Genomic DNA, 18,420 nt, shown 5'->3' on the forward strand with positions numbered 1-18,420 from the left:
TATGTCTGTGTGATATTTGGGGTTTCTGTGTCTGTTACTATGTATAAAGATCTTGTTGCTGTGCTGTTGTTGGGTGCAGTTTCTGAAGAAGCACAGGAAAGCAGTGAAACCAGAACTTGGACATTAATGACTCATTTTTTATATCTGCTATTTGGTCAATCAGGGTAACGGTAAGAAATGACTGAAATGGATTCCTGTGCATTTGTTTGGTTGCCCAACAGTCACAGTTTTAACAAATGTTTTGTTGTTTATTTTTTATTAATTATTTGTGTAAAAATAGATGCAACAAAACCGTTAAGATATTGTGATACACTCTTTAAAGGTGCCACAAACAATTCTTTGAGCAATGCCATAGCAGAACCACTTTGCATTCCATAAAAAAATGTTTTTTTTTATAGGTTTAAAGAATCAAAAAAGTGTTTGTGTTCTTCCTGGAACCTTTTCATTATGTGGAGGTTCTTTAAACTTTAAAAGCTTCTTCCACTTATACTTTGACTACGTTCACATTACCAGGCTGAAGTGGCACAAATCAGATTTTTTGCCCTAAAGTGACTCAGATCTGATGTTTTCAGGGCTGTGTGGACACACAAATCTGATCTTTATAAATCTGACCTGAGCCACTTTCATATGTGGTCCTAGATTGGATACGTATCCGATTCGTGGCCATGCCACCTTAATGTGATGCTCAGATCGGAATTCATCTGCTTTTTTTCCTACGTGTGCGCCATCATTCAGCGTTACCATGGCAGCAGCGCCAGACAGAAGTTAAAGCCTGTAAACGGTGGAAAAGCAGCACATCTCACCTTTTCCTCCTTCGTCTCGCTCTAATAATGAAACTGAGAGCTGATCAGAGTTAATTATCTTCTCAGCGAAGCTCGTTCTGCTCGTTAGTTTGTTGCTGATGATGCATGTGATTCATTCACGTGACGTTACTGAGTAGGATGTGCGCATGCGGGTCACTTCAGGACGCCTGTTCATTCACATTAATGACAGATTTGAATCACTTACCTAAACGAGTGTGAACCATCGCGTCAAAGAGATCAGATTTGAACAAAAACATCGGATTTGAGCAACGAGGCTTGTAATGTGAACGATGCCTTTGTCATTCTAAACTGGTTCCCTTGAGAACCATTCCTCGAAAGATGTTTTAAGGGAGCCAAAAGGGATTCTGTCATGGCATCATGCAAGTAACTCTTTTTGGCACCCTTTTTCTTAGAGATTTAGTTAAAGAGGAGAGTGGACTGAAGGGCAGAAGCAGCCATTTACTTGGCATAAGAGAGACTCCTGAACTATCGGTCAGTCAGAGAGTTGGCCTTTCACTGTGCTGTGTGTGCTGGTTCTCAGACTCTGACGGTGCTGGTTAAGAGTGGGATGGAGGTCCAGCCATGTCCGGTTAAGGTTCTGGACACTGACACCATCACTCAGGTGAAGGACAAGATTCTGGACCAGATCTATAAAGGAGCTCCTTTTTCACAGAGGCCCTCCGCTGACTCACTGGACCTCGGTACTATAACACCTATCAGTTCTTTATCTTACCTGCGTATGTGAAATGTGTTTCACTGAGGCATCTAATGTTAAGGCAGTCAAACTGGGGTCATGATTACTCAGTATAAAAAAAAAAAATATATATATATATATATATATATATATATATGTATATATATATATATATATATATATATAAATTATGTCTTCTTTGTTGGAAATTTGCATCATAATGCATATTTTAAATTATCCTACTGATGTCTAAGAAACACATACATTTACATGCATTTTTTGACACACATTGTTACTGTCTTATCAGAACCGTGTATCTCTTCTTTTTTCATCATTTAGACGCAGCAGCTGCCCTTTGCATTGTGTTGAACTTTAATGTTAAATGGAACAATAGAAATGCTCCAAAAGTACATGGAATATAACCTCTTTACACTAATTTATATTAATAGCTAAGGTTGTTCATGTCCTTCTCCCGTAGAGTTACAGTTTTGAACATACATGATTTTGTTAAGACAGCGACAAGTCTTTTTAGATGCTTTCTTCATTAAAGTATTTTTGAATGTTTAAAAGGCTATGCTTTTGTTTACTTAAATTCATTTTTGGGCCTATCTTGAAACTAATATTACTTGGTTATGTCGCTGCTGTTGGGACAAAACCTCATATTTCCATGTTTGACATTTTTCAGTTTGTGACATATTTGAAAATGCCTGTTGCTCTTTACATTGTGTATAAATTTCATCATGATTGGATCAAAAGAAATGGCCAAAAATGACTCAGGAAATTTGGTTCCATTGACTTACATTATAAATAATGTATGTTTTTACCTTTTCCTGTAAAGTTACCATTTCAGAGATACAAGGTTTTGTTCCGACAACAGCTAGTTAAAAGAATTAGAGGATTACTTGATTACTAATTGAAGTGATAGTGGCAGCACTAATTCAAACATTAAAAATTTGTGTTCAAGTTTTATTTTATATTTTATAATCATGCACCTGTGCGTTGCCTTTTGGAGCTACTTTTTGACCCTGCCGAGCACATTTAGCCGTTTTGGGAAACAATTGAGGACAATGGACCCTTTATTTCATCTCCATATTCTACACAGCCGGTTTACCGGGTTATCTACTAAGAACTTCCATGCAAATGAAAACAGGTGCATCTTTGTAGTTAACATGATCAGTGCAGCTCACATGCGTTTAGTATGAAAGCCTGTTTCCACCAGATAGGAGAAAAAGTGTTTTAATTCTTCGTTTCAGGTTCAGACTTTCACTCATTAGGTCAGAATAATGACTTGTTTCTCAGTATTTTGACCTAGTGAGTCAGAATAAAGAGCAACTAGAAAAAATTAATACTTGCCGAGAATTTTTGCGAAAATGAGACGTTAATTTGTCAGAAATTAGAGGAAACTAGGTAACACTCTCTTTTTGAAACATTCATATTCGGCTTTGCGTATGATGACTCATTGCTGCGTTGAATCTGGAAGTGTAAAAAGGATATATTTAAAACCAGTTAACAAGACTTCCCCACACAGTCAGGCAAGCAATCAGGCAAAACTGTATGGACTTTTTAAGCAGACTACAGGTATAATTGCGCATACTTAGGCGAATTTGCATATTCGTTGTTATGCGCATTTTTTATACTTACTCGGCTACTCATGCTACTTAAATCTCTTGCGCCTTCTGTACAGTATCACACATTTTTATATTTGGTATTTGTATTTTTAGTGCATTTTGTTTTTGTTTATTATATTTTTTTGAGTCATCCCATTCCACAAACCCCTTTTGTGTGACAAAATACTTGGATGAACGACTCTTTGCTTTGGTAACCATAATGTCGGTAATTCATTCCAGACTGAGTGCCACCACTTGTGTTTTACTTTTGCAGAGTGGCGCTCGGGTCAGGCGGGTCACCTGACTCTGTCCGATGATGATGTCACCGCCATCGTGCAGGGTCACTGGAAAAGGCTCAACACTTTACAGCACTACAAGGTGAGTCACATCTCACCTGGCGGAGCGCTAATGCTGCATTCAAGTGCTCATAATTCCCACTCATCAGTGTGTAATTATGAGTATTAGAGTGGCTCATTTGCAAGTTATTCATTTATTATTTTTGTCAGAAAAGCTTTTTCCTTTTTTATTTTTTTTTAATGTTTCTCCTCATCAGATATGGTGATCTTTCTTCCGCGGAAAGCTAAAAGTGCCTCTACCCTCTGGGGAAAATAAAGTCCGTTTTGATCAATAATAAAGTTGTCAAACACTGCATCAGACTTTCCTCCATGTTTACTGCAAGAAGAGACGGTCATGAGTCATTCTAGCATTCCCACCCGTTTTAATTAGAACCTGAAGGGCCTTTCATGGTAGCGGTTCACAAACGCACCGTAATTCACTTAGCTTGTCATCTTAGGAGGTTTTTTGATGCGATTGTAACTGATCTGATCTCCTCTTTCCATCTGTTTCTCATCTCCTCAGGTGCCAGATGGAGCCACGGTGGCACTTATCCCTCGTTCGCAGAGTTCCGGTGTCATGGGCATCAATCAAATCTACCAGACTGGAGAAAGTAAGATTCACGCCCTTTAAAACTAGAACATGATTGATCTGTTAGTCCTGCAGGGCTTCAGCCTGCATGGTTTTATGTTGGCTCTAACAGCCCGATTAAGCCTATAAAGGTAAATGACTAGCTGATGGGTTGAATCAGATACAGGACTGGAATACTCCACTGTCCTCATTAAAGGCCGACTGAGGCAATACGTACAAAACTCCATTTGTTTACACAGTAAGCATCACAGGGAAGTGCAGATGAACAAAAAGTTTAAGCTAATTTTATGCTCATATAGATTTCATGGAACAAAACTCCTGTCGTTTAGTCAATCACACAGTACCACCAGTGCTAGGAGGGCGCAGGCCAGCACAGGCTTTCTGCGAGACCTGTAAAGCGCCACTGCATCTTTTTAAACTGCCGCCAACGCAACGTCGCTGGACAGCTGAACGCACTCGGAGGAAAAGGCCAACCACCAGTTCTGCCACGTCAGCTAACAGACGCCTGGCTAGCATCTTGCTGGGTGATGGGGGGAGAGGCGGGGCCATCCTACCCACCCAGAGAGTGAGGCCAGTTGTGCTCTCTTGGACTCCCGGCCACAGATGGCTGTAGCATCACCAGGGATAGAACTCCTGATCTCCTGATGACAGGGCCAACGCTTCAACGGTTGCGCCTGGCATTCTGGCATTTGTGTTCTGATTGGGTGTTGAATTTAACGCAGAAATGGAGAGATGCTGAGCTCAGAGACATTTCATATCAAACATGACTGAAATGCCTGTGACTACTAGCTAAGCTACTAACTTTTTCATAAGTTTGTAATGCAAATTCTGTATTTCTTGTCTGTAGCAGTCCCCAGTGGAGAGTTACTGGTAGCTGGCTGTGCTTTGAGAACTTCTGACAGTAGTATTTGCTATTGAGTAACTAAACGGGCTAATTAATTAAATTATTATTTTAAATAATTTAATTAATATGAGCTAAATTGGAGGAGCTTTAGTTGTTAGAGTGGCAGTCCTGTCAACCCGCATTTAATTGCTTGACTGAATTTATTTAATTATTAAAATACACACAACACAGCACACAATGGCCCTTATTCATCAAAGTTGCATAAAAAAAGAGCGCAGATTTGACCGCGGCTGTTTCTGATTCATGAAATGTTTGCAGGACATGGAAACAGATTTGTGCACAAATAATGAATCAACTTCAGTGCGTGGAATCAAGCACCAGCCCACCAGGACCTCATTTACGTATCATTTACTTAAAGTGCACCCTAATTCATGCAGATGTTTCTGTAGGCAGACAATAAAACAACAGCATTCCGCAGCTTGTGAACCAATGGCTGTGCTCGTAGGTGGAGTTACTGACCAAACCTTATAGTGTTAAAACTACAACGACTGGAAAGAACAAATGTGAAATAAACGAAACGTTTAAATTTTTTAAGACTGTGATTTTGTAGTGTGATTATGTTTCTAAAATAACACATTTAAACGAAAATGTTCCTGATATTTGCATGTGCTTATTTTAAGGTCAGATTTGACTGTACTCTGATGAATAAGGGCCAATGTTACCTTGTTTTCTCAGCCTTGCTTGTTTTATGTGGTCACTATAGAGACACCTATGTTGGAAGGGGGAGAGGAGGAGGGTCTTCGTCTTTGGCACCTGGTGAAATCCAGTGAGGAGCCTGAAATTCCCAAACACAGAAAGAGCAGCATGAGAGAGAGAGAGCGTGCTAAAGCCATCCCTGAGATCTATCTCACGCGTCTGCTCTCCATGAAGGTAACTCTCATGCTCACTAATGCAGAAATACATATCAGATGCACCTAAACATAATACATGTACAGTCACTGAGTACTTTATTAAGTACACCTCCTTGTATCTACACTTACTGTCCATTTTATCAGCTCCACTTACCGTATAGGTGCACTTTGTGATTCTGCAACTACAAACTGTAGTCCGTCTGTTTCTCTTGTTCTTCAATTGTCAGGACCCCCACAGGGCCACCTTGATCATGTATTTTTTGGGTGGTGGATCATTCTCAGTGCTGCAGTGACACTGACGTGGTAGTGGCGTGTTAGTGCATGTTGCGCTGCTACGAGTGGATCAGACAACAAACATACACTAACATGCCACCACCATGTCAGTGTGACTGCAGTGCTGAGAATGATCCACCACCCAAATAATACATGCTCTGTGGTGGTCCTGTGGTGGTCCTGGCCATTGAAGAACAGGGTAACAAAGTAAACAGTGAAACAGATGGACTACAGTCTGTAATTGTAGAACTACGAAGTGCACCTATATGGAAGCTGATAAAATGGACAAAGAGTGTAGAAACAAGGAGATGTTCCTAATAAAGTGTTCGGTGAGTGTATAAATGCCTAAGCATGAATGAAACCGCCGCTGCACTGTAGTTTCAAATAAAAACGTAATTTAGTCTCAACCAATCTGTGCAGTCCTAGCTCTTAAAGTGTGTTTATTCTGGGTTTAGGGCACACTGCAGAAGTTTGTGGATGATGTGTTTGTGGCCATCCTGAGCACCAAGCGTCCTCCTCCCATCGCCGTCAGGTTTTTCTTCGACTTCCTGGACGACATGGCGGAGAAGCACGGCATCGATGACCCAGAGACTGTACACATATGGAAAACTAACAGGTAGACAGCAGTGTTGGTTATTTTACTGATGGGCATTTAATCAAAAAAACTTGAAAATGGAAATTATCAGTTTTTCAAAGTTTTCTGCGTAATTTAAGTGCTGAAATGGAAACAGTCATTCAGAGTGGTTTGATGTGAAACTTTCCGACTCCGAGATTTCTTTACAGTGGTGGTGATAGAAGCCAGAGGTCACTATGTCTGCAATATAGATATATATTTTAATTACTATCCAAACCACCAATCAACCTACATGTCCTCTGAGTTTTTGTAATGTTGATGATGGAAAAATTTGTGATAAAGCTAAAAAATATATTTTCTGTGGGGGCTGTTTTGTGGCATAAAGTGACACTCACACCAGACTATTTGTTACTATTTATAGTTACTTTATTAGTTTATCTATAAGTCTTGTATATCACTTACATCTAGCAAGTATTCTGTCTCAGGTTTTCAAAGAAGACTTCAGACGCTGGGTTTAGTTGGAGAAAAAAAGGCTTCAGTTTTTATTACAGGCAAAGTGCGTTCAGCCTGGGCATTAGGCTCTGGACCCAAATGTGAATACAGTGTACAGAGTTTGTTTTAATACACTTTTCAGAGATGAGGTAATCCCTTCTCTCTTTCTCTTGATGTGTTACAACCTGTTTTGCCCATCATTAAACCAGAGATTTATCACTTTTTTGGACCCAAATAAATTCAACCCATTAAAAAGGTCTAGTTGTCTTTTATCCGTATCTAATCATTAAAAGGGGCGAGCTGCATCTTTGGTACCCAGCATCTCCCTTGGTGCTTATCAAACACTTGTTTATACACTGGCCTCCTTGTGGCTTAAGGTTCAAAGGGGTCATTTGAAGGCCTCTGCTGCTTAGAAAAGTTCTGGTATTTTTCAGCACACAAACAAGATCTCAGGGGCTTTGCTGTCTTATATGTACTTCCAGTGTCCTTTAAATATATATATATGTATATATATATATATAATATATATATATATATATATATATATATATATATATATATATACCCTTTGTTAATAAGGTTCTTTTTAATCATAACGTTTGATTATTATGTTTTCATTTTATTCCGTCAACTGTGTGGCCTTACAACACCCTGTTCATCATGAATGGATTTAAAAAATACGTTGTAGGCCAATATTTTATCTCAGATCTACCAGAAAACAGTGTCTGAGACATCAGGCAGTATTTATAGCCATTTTATGTAATAGTTTTCTGTGAAGGAGCTTTTAGAAGTGTTCAGTGCCTCTAATGTTTTCCCTCCCCTCTCTCTTTCTCACTCTCTCCCCTGCCGCCAGCTTACCTCTGCGTTTCTGGGTGAACATCCTGAAGAACCCTCAGTTTGTGTTCGACGTGCAGGTGACTGACAGCGTGGATGCTGTTCTCTCAGTCATCGCTCAGACCTTCATTGACTCCTGCACCACCTCCGAGCACAAAGTGGGCCGGGTCAGTAAGCTAATTAACCTCTGGCACTGGGCCATTTTTAATTAACCTTACAACCCCCTCCCTCAGTGACCTCTCAGTGGACCATTACGGCTCAGTGAGCATGCTCAGAAGTGAATCGTCTCAGAGAGGAAGCGGGGGTGGGGGCTAGTACTGCTGTATATGCGATATTGCCTCATATTTATCAGGTGTTTTACAGTCGACTTACTGATCTCTGATACTCCCTCCTCCCTATTTAACTGCATTCATTAGAAAGTAAAAGGAAAAACTGATCCTGGATGTATTAAGTGTGAAATACAAGCCTGTGTTTTCAGCTGAAGGTGAATCAATTGTTTTCTCCTGTTGCCGTTTAGGACTCCCCTGTGAATAAGCTGCTGTATGCCAGAGAAATACCTCGATACAAGCAGCTAGTGGAGAGGTGAGGATACAGCAGGCTTCTTACATCTCACGCAGACTCAGGCACTGACCGTTAACTCTCCCTTTGCGTTATAGTCTAGCACTTTTTGCAGAAGAGATATTGATATTATTTTTACATTTATTTACATATTTACATTTATTCATTTCTGTTATTTTGTTTTATTTAACCTTTCATGAGGGTTGTCACATTGAGATTACACTACACATCTCTTTTCCAAGTGAGCCCTAGCCAAGAATGCAAACATTAAGAGACAAATTGACAAGAGTATAGAATAAAATTTAAATAAAACCTGTTAAGTTCAATGTTTTGTTGAAAGTGGGTACACCTCCTCTACAGAGAACAAACATCTGCACATTTTAATGCACAATTACTCTTTATTTGCTGAATTTAACATTTTGGGGGAAAAAACATAAATTATATTTTATGTTTTATTTTCTTTTTTTATGTTAAACCCAGCAAATAAATAGAAACTGTGCAGTAAAATTAGCAGAAAAATGTCATATTTCAGTTTGTTCCTTGCAGAGAACAAAACATGTTTAATTGTAAGTAAAACAGAGAAATAGGAACTTTAAACAACAAAAAAAAGTCACTGAAGGCTAATTAATAACAAGAACCACCACAATTACTAACCATAATAATACCAGAATAATTCAGTTTATTGATGACAAAGAAAATCAGACAGTAAAATAAGTTGCTGAAGTTTTGGGTGTTTCAGATGTTTCCAAGATGATATTAAACTAAAAACTGCCTTGCCTAAAATTCAGATCCGGCACTCGTAAATTAAAAGAATAAAAATGGAAAATCTGTACCACATAAGAAGCTCATTACAGTGGAATCATGGAGGTGCTTTTAGGGTTTGGTATCAGAGTTGAATACTTTTATGGTACTGACTGAATTACTTTAGTACTATGTATCAAAAATCAATTGGTCTCATCAGTATCGTTGAGCCGATAAGCACGCTTACCTCCAAAATCTAGACTACATTATGTAGGCATGCTATTAACATAAGTGCTGCTTGATTAATCTGCAATCAGTTGCAGCCAGTATATTCACCCACTCCCGGCAGCTCACACTCATTCTGGTTTAAGCCGCACCTATTTTTGATTGGTAATTTAAAGGTCTCAAAAATATCTTTCAAGAATCATTATTGAAATCAAGGTGTTGACATCGATGTTGGTGCTGAAAAGATGTCAGTGTTCTGATGCAGGTTTATGTCTCTGCTGTAGGTACTACAGTGACATTCACAGTGCCGCTTCTGGGTGCTATCAGGAGATGAACTCCATGCTTACTGAGTTATCTGGGGTGAGCGTCAACATTTACTTATTTAAACTACCTAATGATCACATTTTCCTATCTGTAACAGCAGTATTGCATTGTTGGTGAATATGATGTGGTTTAAATTAGTGATTGTAGAAACAAATCTTGGACGTTTCTTGTGGAACTCTTGTGTTCAGAACAGTTTAGAGCACCTGTTCTCTGCGTCATCATGTACTGGACTCAGAATTACTTCTGTGCCTCTTCTGCGTATAATAATAATGATTACATGTGACTTGTGTAAAAATGACTTGTTCTTATGAATACTTGAATTTAAGAGCCAGAAATTAAAGCTTTAAACTGAGAATTTTCACGTTTTGCCAGTACCATTTAGGGAAAAATGTTTTGTTTATATGATAGATTGATAGACTGATTGATTGATTGATTCAACCCCCCTTTTTTGGCCTCTACTCTACTGAGGTTTCACTTAAAACTTTCGACAGTTGAATAAACAGGCAAAGTCTTATTAGAATAGATTATTTTTACGTTTACTCAACAAACTTGCTATATTCTAGAAATAGACAACGTACCTATGTAAGATACAGGAGTGGTACTGAATGTATTTTGCTTTCAGCCGAGCTGTCAGTTCATACAAAATACACACATACCCGATACCACTAGCCTATGTGATGTCAGGTCACGTGGCCTGTTCCGGGTTTCGGAACTTCAAATCAGATTGGAGCAATTGATTCATTTCCCTCAAACAAAATTGTTCAAATGATTCAGTATGAGCATCGGAGCAGGATGTGCTGTGTAACACTGAATGAAGCTCAGTTCAACTTAAAATTTTACTTTTAACCTTTTTTAACTTCTTTTTTGGTAAGATACTTTTTGCTTAGCCCATTGTAGATGCTTTGTAGATGCTTACCTGCTACATCTGTCTTCTATATCTATCAAATTCACCTCAGTTTCTCCCTGACCCAAACACCATGTCCTAACAGCAAGCGAGCATCCAAGTGTAGGATCACATAGTGTCGCAGAGCCTTCTGGATGTCTACACGTCGTGCATTAAGTCAAAACGTAAACAAACTACAGGCCTGTCAGAGAATAGCGGCTTTACTAACGGAGCTGTCCAGCTGTGGTGTTGGGACGTTGATTGAGCAAAGTGTGTGACAGGTTATTTAACACATTTAATATCAGTAGATTAAATAACATAGTTAAAATAGCTTTATACCACCCTGGTGTTGGGCAGTTCACTTGTATCTCCTAACCTGTGTCTGCTTAGCTAACTAGCTTAATATCCTTTTCATTGAAAAGCAAACTGTGTTCACTTCTAACTTTTCAGCTTCTCTCCAAATTGTTTCCTGAAGGGGTCATAGAAATCCATGAGTTCCTCCTCACTTTGAGGTGGAATGGCGGAGCGATGCAAGGCATCAAAAATAGAAACAGTGTGTCCACCAAAAACGTCACTCTGCGTCGTAGTGTGCACTGCACTCTGCCGCTCACAGCTAGTGTAGACAGCTTTGTTAATTATGAACGGAGCGTTTGGTTTTGTCGTTGCTCATTTTGCTTGCTGTCAGGATAAGGTAAAACTCTAATCTTAACCTTAAGTGAAACCTAATCCCCATCCTAAACCCTAACCCTGGTCCTATACCTAACCTTGCTGGTAAATCCTAACCCTAACTCCCATGTGTCAAACAGAAAGTCCGTTGGCCAGATCAGGCCCGTAGCATAATCGGATCTGGCCCGCGAAATTATTTTCATTTTCCATCAATATTAGCCCGTTTCACAACGTGCTGCACTACAGTCCCCAGCATGCACTGCAGGATAATGTGCATAATGTAATGTGGCCTATTGTAATGCACATAATGTTGTGTGTTGTAGCCTATTTATATATTATTTATTTATTTATTTTTAATATTTCAAGTATTTATTATGTAATATTTCAAGGTTCACTACAAATGCCTTTTTTTTGATGTTGTTTTGGTGCATTTTAAATAAACATGGCCCAGCTCAGGTTACAGCAATAGCAACAGCAGTTTCACAGTCAAATAAAAACACAGACGTTCTCGGGCCCACAGATTTGTAGAGTGTTTTTTTTTGTGTATTTTTTTGTGATGTAATTTTTAATTGATGTATTTTCAGAGCTTTGCTTCGGAGATGAACAGCTTGGTGGCTTTGCACGAGTTGTATAAGTACATCAACAAATATTATGATCAGGTCAGTGAGAAGGGTCCGGGGTTCTGGGGGAACAGACCCTTGCATAATGAGAATGGATTCATTTGCTGCTGGGTATAATTATGTATCCACTAAGTGGTTTTGTGTTTGTTTTTTGTACGTGCTTTGAGTGCAGATTATCATGGCTCTAGAGGAAGACGCCGCCGGGCAGAAAATGCAGTTAGCCTACCGGCTACAGCAGGTCGCCGCCCTGGTGGAGAACAAAGTCACTGACCTTTGAACTTTAGTCGCTGACCCAGCAGAGAGTCTTCGACCAGCTCGTCACAGCTCGGTGCTGTGTGAAATCTGATCGACCGGAGAAATCCAGCACTTCCTGAAACAGACTTCCACATTCGCCTTTTGGGAATTAACAAAAGGGAACATACGGAGTAAAGGTGACAGATTAGCTGTTTAGGTGGGAGGGTGTTAAAAAGCACAGGGTGTGAGATAAAATAGCACAAAGTGAGCTTTTTTTTCTGCTAAGCACACTGAACTTTTTTCTACTAATGTCACATGCTATTCAGTGCTAGCACTGATGCATCTGATGTGCAAATGTGCGTGTATGGTTTCCTCTGTGGCTATAAATTGATTGCATTTCATTTACAATATTTCTTTGATTCCGAATGCCTACCCTGCGCCTGCTCTTAGTAGCGTTACTAAAATAGCTGTTGCATGATTTATGACATGTAGAAGGAATATTTTGTGCTTTTCAGTTGAGCGATATGGAATATTAATTGGGTTTTTTTACATTGACAGTTTTAAATTGCAGATTAATTCAGTCATATCTAATCGCGAATAACGAGCACAAGTGCCATAATGTGCAAAACAGCACAGCACAAGGTGTGTATGTGTGTACGCATCTGTGGTATGTGAGCGCGTGTGTCTGGTCTTAATTACATCATTTTCTGCGGTGAGGAGCTGCCTCAAATTGCTGTTTTTATCAGGAGGGTTTATTTTAACGAATCCACTGGAAGAAGAGACGGCAGTCAGGAAATGAGACTGAACACATTTCTTTAATCCTTCAATGTCCATAACGACAAAGAAATTTCAACATTTAACAAAATACGAACCCAGTTCCAGAAAAGTTGGGGCAGTATGTGAAATGCAAATTAAAGACAGGACAAAGCATTTAATTGTGCGGCTAAAGACTTTTATGAGTGGATGACAAAAAAATCTGCTTCATTTGGTTTGTTTAGTCCCCAAATTCACATGTCCCAACTTTCTTGGAATTAGGTTTGTGTTTGATTGTTGTTTTGTACTCCTGCTGTGTTTCTGTTCCTTCTTTACCTGATAAAAATGATTGGGTCGGATATGCCGTTGAAATGCCGTCAGTGACTGCGTCGATGTGTTCAAAGATCTGACATACAGTACTGTGCATAGGTCAGAGACCACCTTTCATTGATTTAATTTCCAGTCAAAACGGCCATGAAGTACAAGGTGTCATTTTTCAGGAGGTATTTCTGAGAAGATTAGATACAAGATAATCCACACGCATAAGGGAGAGGAAAGGCAAAGGAAAATAACTGGAAAAAATGAGGTTTTTCACCTATGAGTTATATCACTGCTGTCGGAACAAAACCTTGCATCTCCAAAATGGTAACTTTACAGGAGAAGGAAAAACATACTTTACTTTTAATGTCAGTCAGTGGAACCAGAATTTTGTCCAAGCAATTTTGGGCTGTTTCTTTTGGTCCGTTCATAATGAAATGTAAAGCACAACAGGCATTTTCAAATAGTGGCAAAAACTGAAAAACGGCAAAAATGGAGATACAAGGTTTTGTTCTAACAGCAGCGATATATATGTAAAATGTGAGAGAGAGAAATAATGGGACTCCTAACAAATGTGCAAGACCTGTTACATTTGCAAATCAAACAAAGAAGCTGCTGGTGTTCTCAGAACAATGGACTGACCACCCCAGAGTCCACCCTCAGCATCACTGAATGTGTTTGGGATCATTGGGTCATGTGAATCAGAAAATGCAAACACCTTCTAAGACTGAACTTTGGAGGTGTGGAAAATATCCCTGAAGATTTCTTTGAAAAACTGATAGGAAGGGTGGGAACTGTAATAAAGGTAAATGGTGGACACACTACATGCTAAAAAGGTTAATATTATATTTAGTTAATGAGGCTTCCGTGTAATTTTGTCAAATATAAACAGTGACTTTTACTCAGAGGCCATTTGGAATGGAAATTAAGTACATGAAAAGGGGGTTTCTGACTTTTGCACGGTGCTGTATGCGATTGCTGCTTAGACTTAGAGGAAAAGATCAAATGTATATTACATATGTAAAATTAAAAAATCCTGGGTGTAAACAACGTTTCTGAAATAGCACAGAGGAGTGATTTCATGAAGCTAAACTGTAATGTATTTTGCCTCAGATGTAGCTAGAAGAGGTGAGGTCAGTTACTGGATGGACGCATTAAACGGCCTGCGAAGAACTGGATATAGGCTATAAGCGGGGCATGGAGAGGTTTATAAACGGGTGAGCATGCGATTGGCTATTGGGGTGATGACCAGAGCCAGTCAACTTTGTTGCTTGGTTACACTGATTAAAAAGAGCAGCAGTTGTCCTGGAAACTTGCTTAGATCAGACACTGAATAGAAACTAACTTATTTGTACTGTAAATAGCGCTTATTTATACACGACTACCAAATGTGCCTTCTTTGTAACCTTTTATAATGACTACCAATTACAGTATACAAGCTTGATGTTATTTGCCAAATAGAGAGGAGAACGGAGCTACAGCTGTTAGCTGTGTGGACTTGGAAAGAAAAGGGCTGGCCTGAACAGATTCTGCCATTCACACCACTGTTTCTTTTTATTTTTTATTTTCGTCTTCTTCACTGGATAAATAGCACAATTTGTCACAGTATCTGTCTCAGGGCCACAGCTACCCTTCCTGGCAATTTCAGTATTCCTGTATTCTTTGTATAGACTTCTGTTTAACAGGGCTTTCCACATGCTTCGGTTCTAGAGCTCGAACTTCAATCTGACTTGTTTTGGTGTTCTAGGTGATGCTAGTGTACATAGAAATTATTTTAGTATCACAAATGGACTGTAACGTTCGTGAATTCTTTCTTTCATTGTTGAATTACTGTCTGAATTTGTTTTTTTTTGGTTTGTTTTTTTTGCCTGTAGCACTTTGTGTTTACACTCTTGCCTTTCCTTTCCTTTAGAATCATTGTTAGTGTGTTTCCTGATCGTGTGAAAGGGGTGTGTGCCCTCATTCAGGCACTCCTGTTTAAGCTGAGTGACTGAAAATGTGGGGCAGTGAACAAAAAATATGCGTCTATATGTACTGCTGGACTTTGCAGTCTCATATTAAAGAGGAGTTTCACTGATTTTTCAAAATTAAATATAATTAATTCTAATTAATTAAGTGGTTGAGATGTAAACAAAATCATTTAGAGCGGTTTGATGTGAAATGCTCAGTTTGAGAGTAATTTCCTGAATCAGAATTGTTCACAGTGGTGGTGATAGGAACCAGACACCCTGCCTTTAAAAGCTACATCCCATAAAGTTATTACATGAATTGGTTATGAATACGCTGCCTGATGCCTGAAGATATTGTTTTGTACATTTTGTTAAGGATTTTGCCCTAAAACGTATTGTTTAATCCATGAAGTGTGGAGAAGTTTTGAAAAGTTTGAACACCCCCAGTCAAACTGCATGTTTTGTGGATTTTCTAGGTGAAAATAAGTTCACACATCCTCTACAGAGAACTTCAATATGTCGTTTTACATATAAAAACTGGAGTCTAACTGCGGCTAACTCGTTTCACGAAGGCTGTTGACAACTTTCTCTGTTAACCCAGGTTTAGATACTCAAGCTATGATTGATCTTGATAATTGATAGTGATGTTTGTGACAGTCAGTGATTTGAAACATGAGGAGGAGTTGAGCAGCTTGTTTTCCAAAGAAGGAAAATGAAACCATACTATGTAAATATGCAGAAAGTAAAGCATAGTGAAAAGCATAATGATATAACGTATAATAGAGCCACAATGAGTGCATTTACATGCACTCAATATTCCAATCATAATCAGATGTCTGCAGTTATTTGATTATTCAAATGGTCATGTAAACAGCATACTCTGATTTCTTAGTATGACCTAGAAATCCGATTAAGAAATCTGATAAAGAGGCTGAATTTTAGCTCAGTGATCAGGTTTCTCAGTGCATGTGAACTCGTACTCTGATTTCTTTCGGATGTCTCAGTCTGCGCATGTGCGGAACAGACAGCTGTACCGGAGATAAGTGAGCAAAGTTGCTGCGAAATGGCAGCGAAACACTTTTGGAGCGACGCTGAAACTGAATACATGCTTAATGAAACGAAGGATTTAAATATTATTCATTTTCTAGATTGTGATGTTTGGTGTGATGTTTAAACAAAAGCTGCAGCATAAAGTTTAAGTTCATGTCCCGTTTGTGTCACGTCTTCTGTGAGTTTATTGGCTGGTTGCAAAGCAGAAATCCGATTACTGCCTGACTCATGTAGACCTGGAGTTCTGGTTACTCAAGTGCATGTAAACGCGTTGATCAGATTACTGACAAAATCTGTTTTTCTGCAGTTATCAGATTATTACTTACTGGAGTAGTAATTTCTTTATACTCTTAATGTCTGTGTAGTATAATTGTTTCCTTCACATGAAGCTGCAAATGTCACAAAGAAAAAAAGTGACCCTAAAAGCACCGGGAGTCCACCTCTGTCCCTGATTTGGTCAGAAGCTCGGCCTTGATTGGCACAAGACCTCTGAAATCTGATGCTTAACCTGCCCTAGAGCAGGTTAGGCCTGCAACATAAGTGATGTAGCCGGTAAAACTGATCCACCATTGTGAGACACAAAAGGTTAGAATGAATTAAGCCTCAGGTGAACTTCTATCACCACCATAGTGAACCATTTCACATCAGACCACTCTGGATCAATGAACCGTTTCACGTTTCACATCAAACCACGCTGAATTATGGAGAAATGTTGGACAATCAGTGGGATTCCCCTCTAATGCAAGATACTGCTGATGACTGAAAGCTTTTATCCATGTCAGAGTCCCTACTTTAGGGGCTTGTTTTGGAAAATATGAAGACAATTTGTAAGCCTGTATTTATTTAGTTTGTGTAATTTAGAAATATCAGGGTTTGTCAAACTAATGTTGAAGTATATCCGCAAGGATTGGGTGCACTAGAGTGTAATTTATAATCAGCAGGACAATATTACAGCCCTCAAAAGATAGAAGGGTTATTTGTTTGTTTGTTAGCCTGAATTTGAATGTGTTCGGCTTCTCATTGTAGTCTTAATTATTATAAACTTATGCATGCTCGATTGATGGGCTGAGTCGATTGGCTGTTTTTGTTTTTTGTTTGTGTTTTTTTTTCATTGCTGGGCGCATGACGCTTGTGTCTGTTGTTCTCCACTGGCCTAATCTGAGTGTGTGCATATGAATGTGAAGTGTGTATGTGTTAGCGAGCCCTTGTGTATGGCGGCGAGGCGACAGTCTGCGAACCTCCTGTAGCAACACGCGCTTTTCTCCGAGAGAAAACAGAGACTCATCCGAGCCCAGTTCTCTCCTCTTCAGTACTGTCTGGGGTACTCAGCGTCTCGCCAAATGTGCAGTACTGTTCTTCACCGTATTCCACCAGAGCGACAGTAGAAGGACTGTTTGAATGGTGTTTGTGGAGCCTTTGCCAATCGCCATATTTTACAGTTTTTATACAAGGGAAGAATATGGAAATTTTCTAATAGAATTGGGGTTAAAAAAACAGAACTTAGGCCCGTTCTACACTTTAATTCTCTTTTGTATTTGTATTGGGTATAGTTTGCTAACAGCTGTGTATATGTGCCTGTAAATATTATACATTTGTTTCTTTCTTTTTCCCAGCTTGGACATAATTACTGTCTCCTTTGAGGAGAAATTGGGAGCCAAAATGTTGTAATGATAGTGAAATCAGAATTTGTATGAGAAATTAAAAATAAAGTTATAATTTTAACAGACTGATATACATTGTTGTTGAGTATTTTTTTATTGTGTTGATAATTTACACATTGGTAATAGATAAAAAAAGTGTTTGTGAACAGGAGGTTTATGCATATCATCGCTGTCCAAATAAAAACAAGTATCTCCAAAATAGTAACTTTACAGGAGAAGGCAAAAACACCTTTCAATGTAAGTTAATGTAAAGAGATTTTATTCCAAGTGATTTTACAGCATTTCTATTGGTCCATTCATCGTGAAATTTCCACATGACATGAAGGACAGCTGGTGTGTTGAAATGATGTAGAAAAATAAAAATCGACAAAAATGGAGATACATGTTTCTCTTTGGACAGCGACGATATGTATAAAGGTGGATTAGACTGGAAATATTAATACACAGAAAAAAGGTAAAAGGTATATGGCCTATCCCAAAGT

General features: G+C 38.9%; 1 protein-coding gene across 2 annotated transcripts in view; it reads left to right on the forward strand.

Annotated features, from left to right (window-relative positions):
- plxnb3 (plexin B3) overlaps nt 1-12,338 on the forward strand; it is a 94,305-nt gene extending 81,967 nt beyond the window's left edge. For both annotated transcript variants that reach the window (XM_036579494.1, XM_036579495.1), the window contains exons 26-35: nt 1,345-1,504; nt 3,379-3,482; nt 3,963-4,050; nt 5,636-5,802; nt 6,512-6,672; nt 7,976-8,123; nt 8,474-8,538; nt 9,765-9,840; nt 11,938-12,012; nt 12,146-12,338. In XM_036579494.1, coding sequence (XP_036435387.1) covers nt 1,345-1,504; nt 3,379-3,482; nt 3,963-4,050; nt 5,636-5,802; nt 6,512-6,672; nt 7,976-8,123; nt 8,474-8,538; nt 9,765-9,840; nt 11,938-12,012; nt 12,146-12,250 — 1,149 coding nt within the window. In that variant the 3' untranslated portion in view covers nt 12,251-12,338. The remainder of the gene's footprint in view (nt 1-1,344; nt 1,505-3,378; nt 3,483-3,962; nt 4,051-5,635; nt 5,803-6,511; nt 6,673-7,975; nt 8,124-8,473; nt 8,539-9,764; nt 9,841-11,937; nt 12,013-12,145) is intronic.
- Nucleotides 12,339-18,420: the final 6,082 nt, after the last annotated feature.

Source organism: Colossoma macropomum, unplaced genomic scaffold (genome assembly GCF_904425465.1).
Source record: "Colossoma macropomum unplaced genomic scaffold, Colossoma_macropomum, whole genome shotgun sequence".
NCBI classification, from domain to species: Eukaryota; Metazoa; Chordata; class Actinopteri; order Characiformes; family Serrasalmidae; genus Colossoma; species Colossoma macropomum.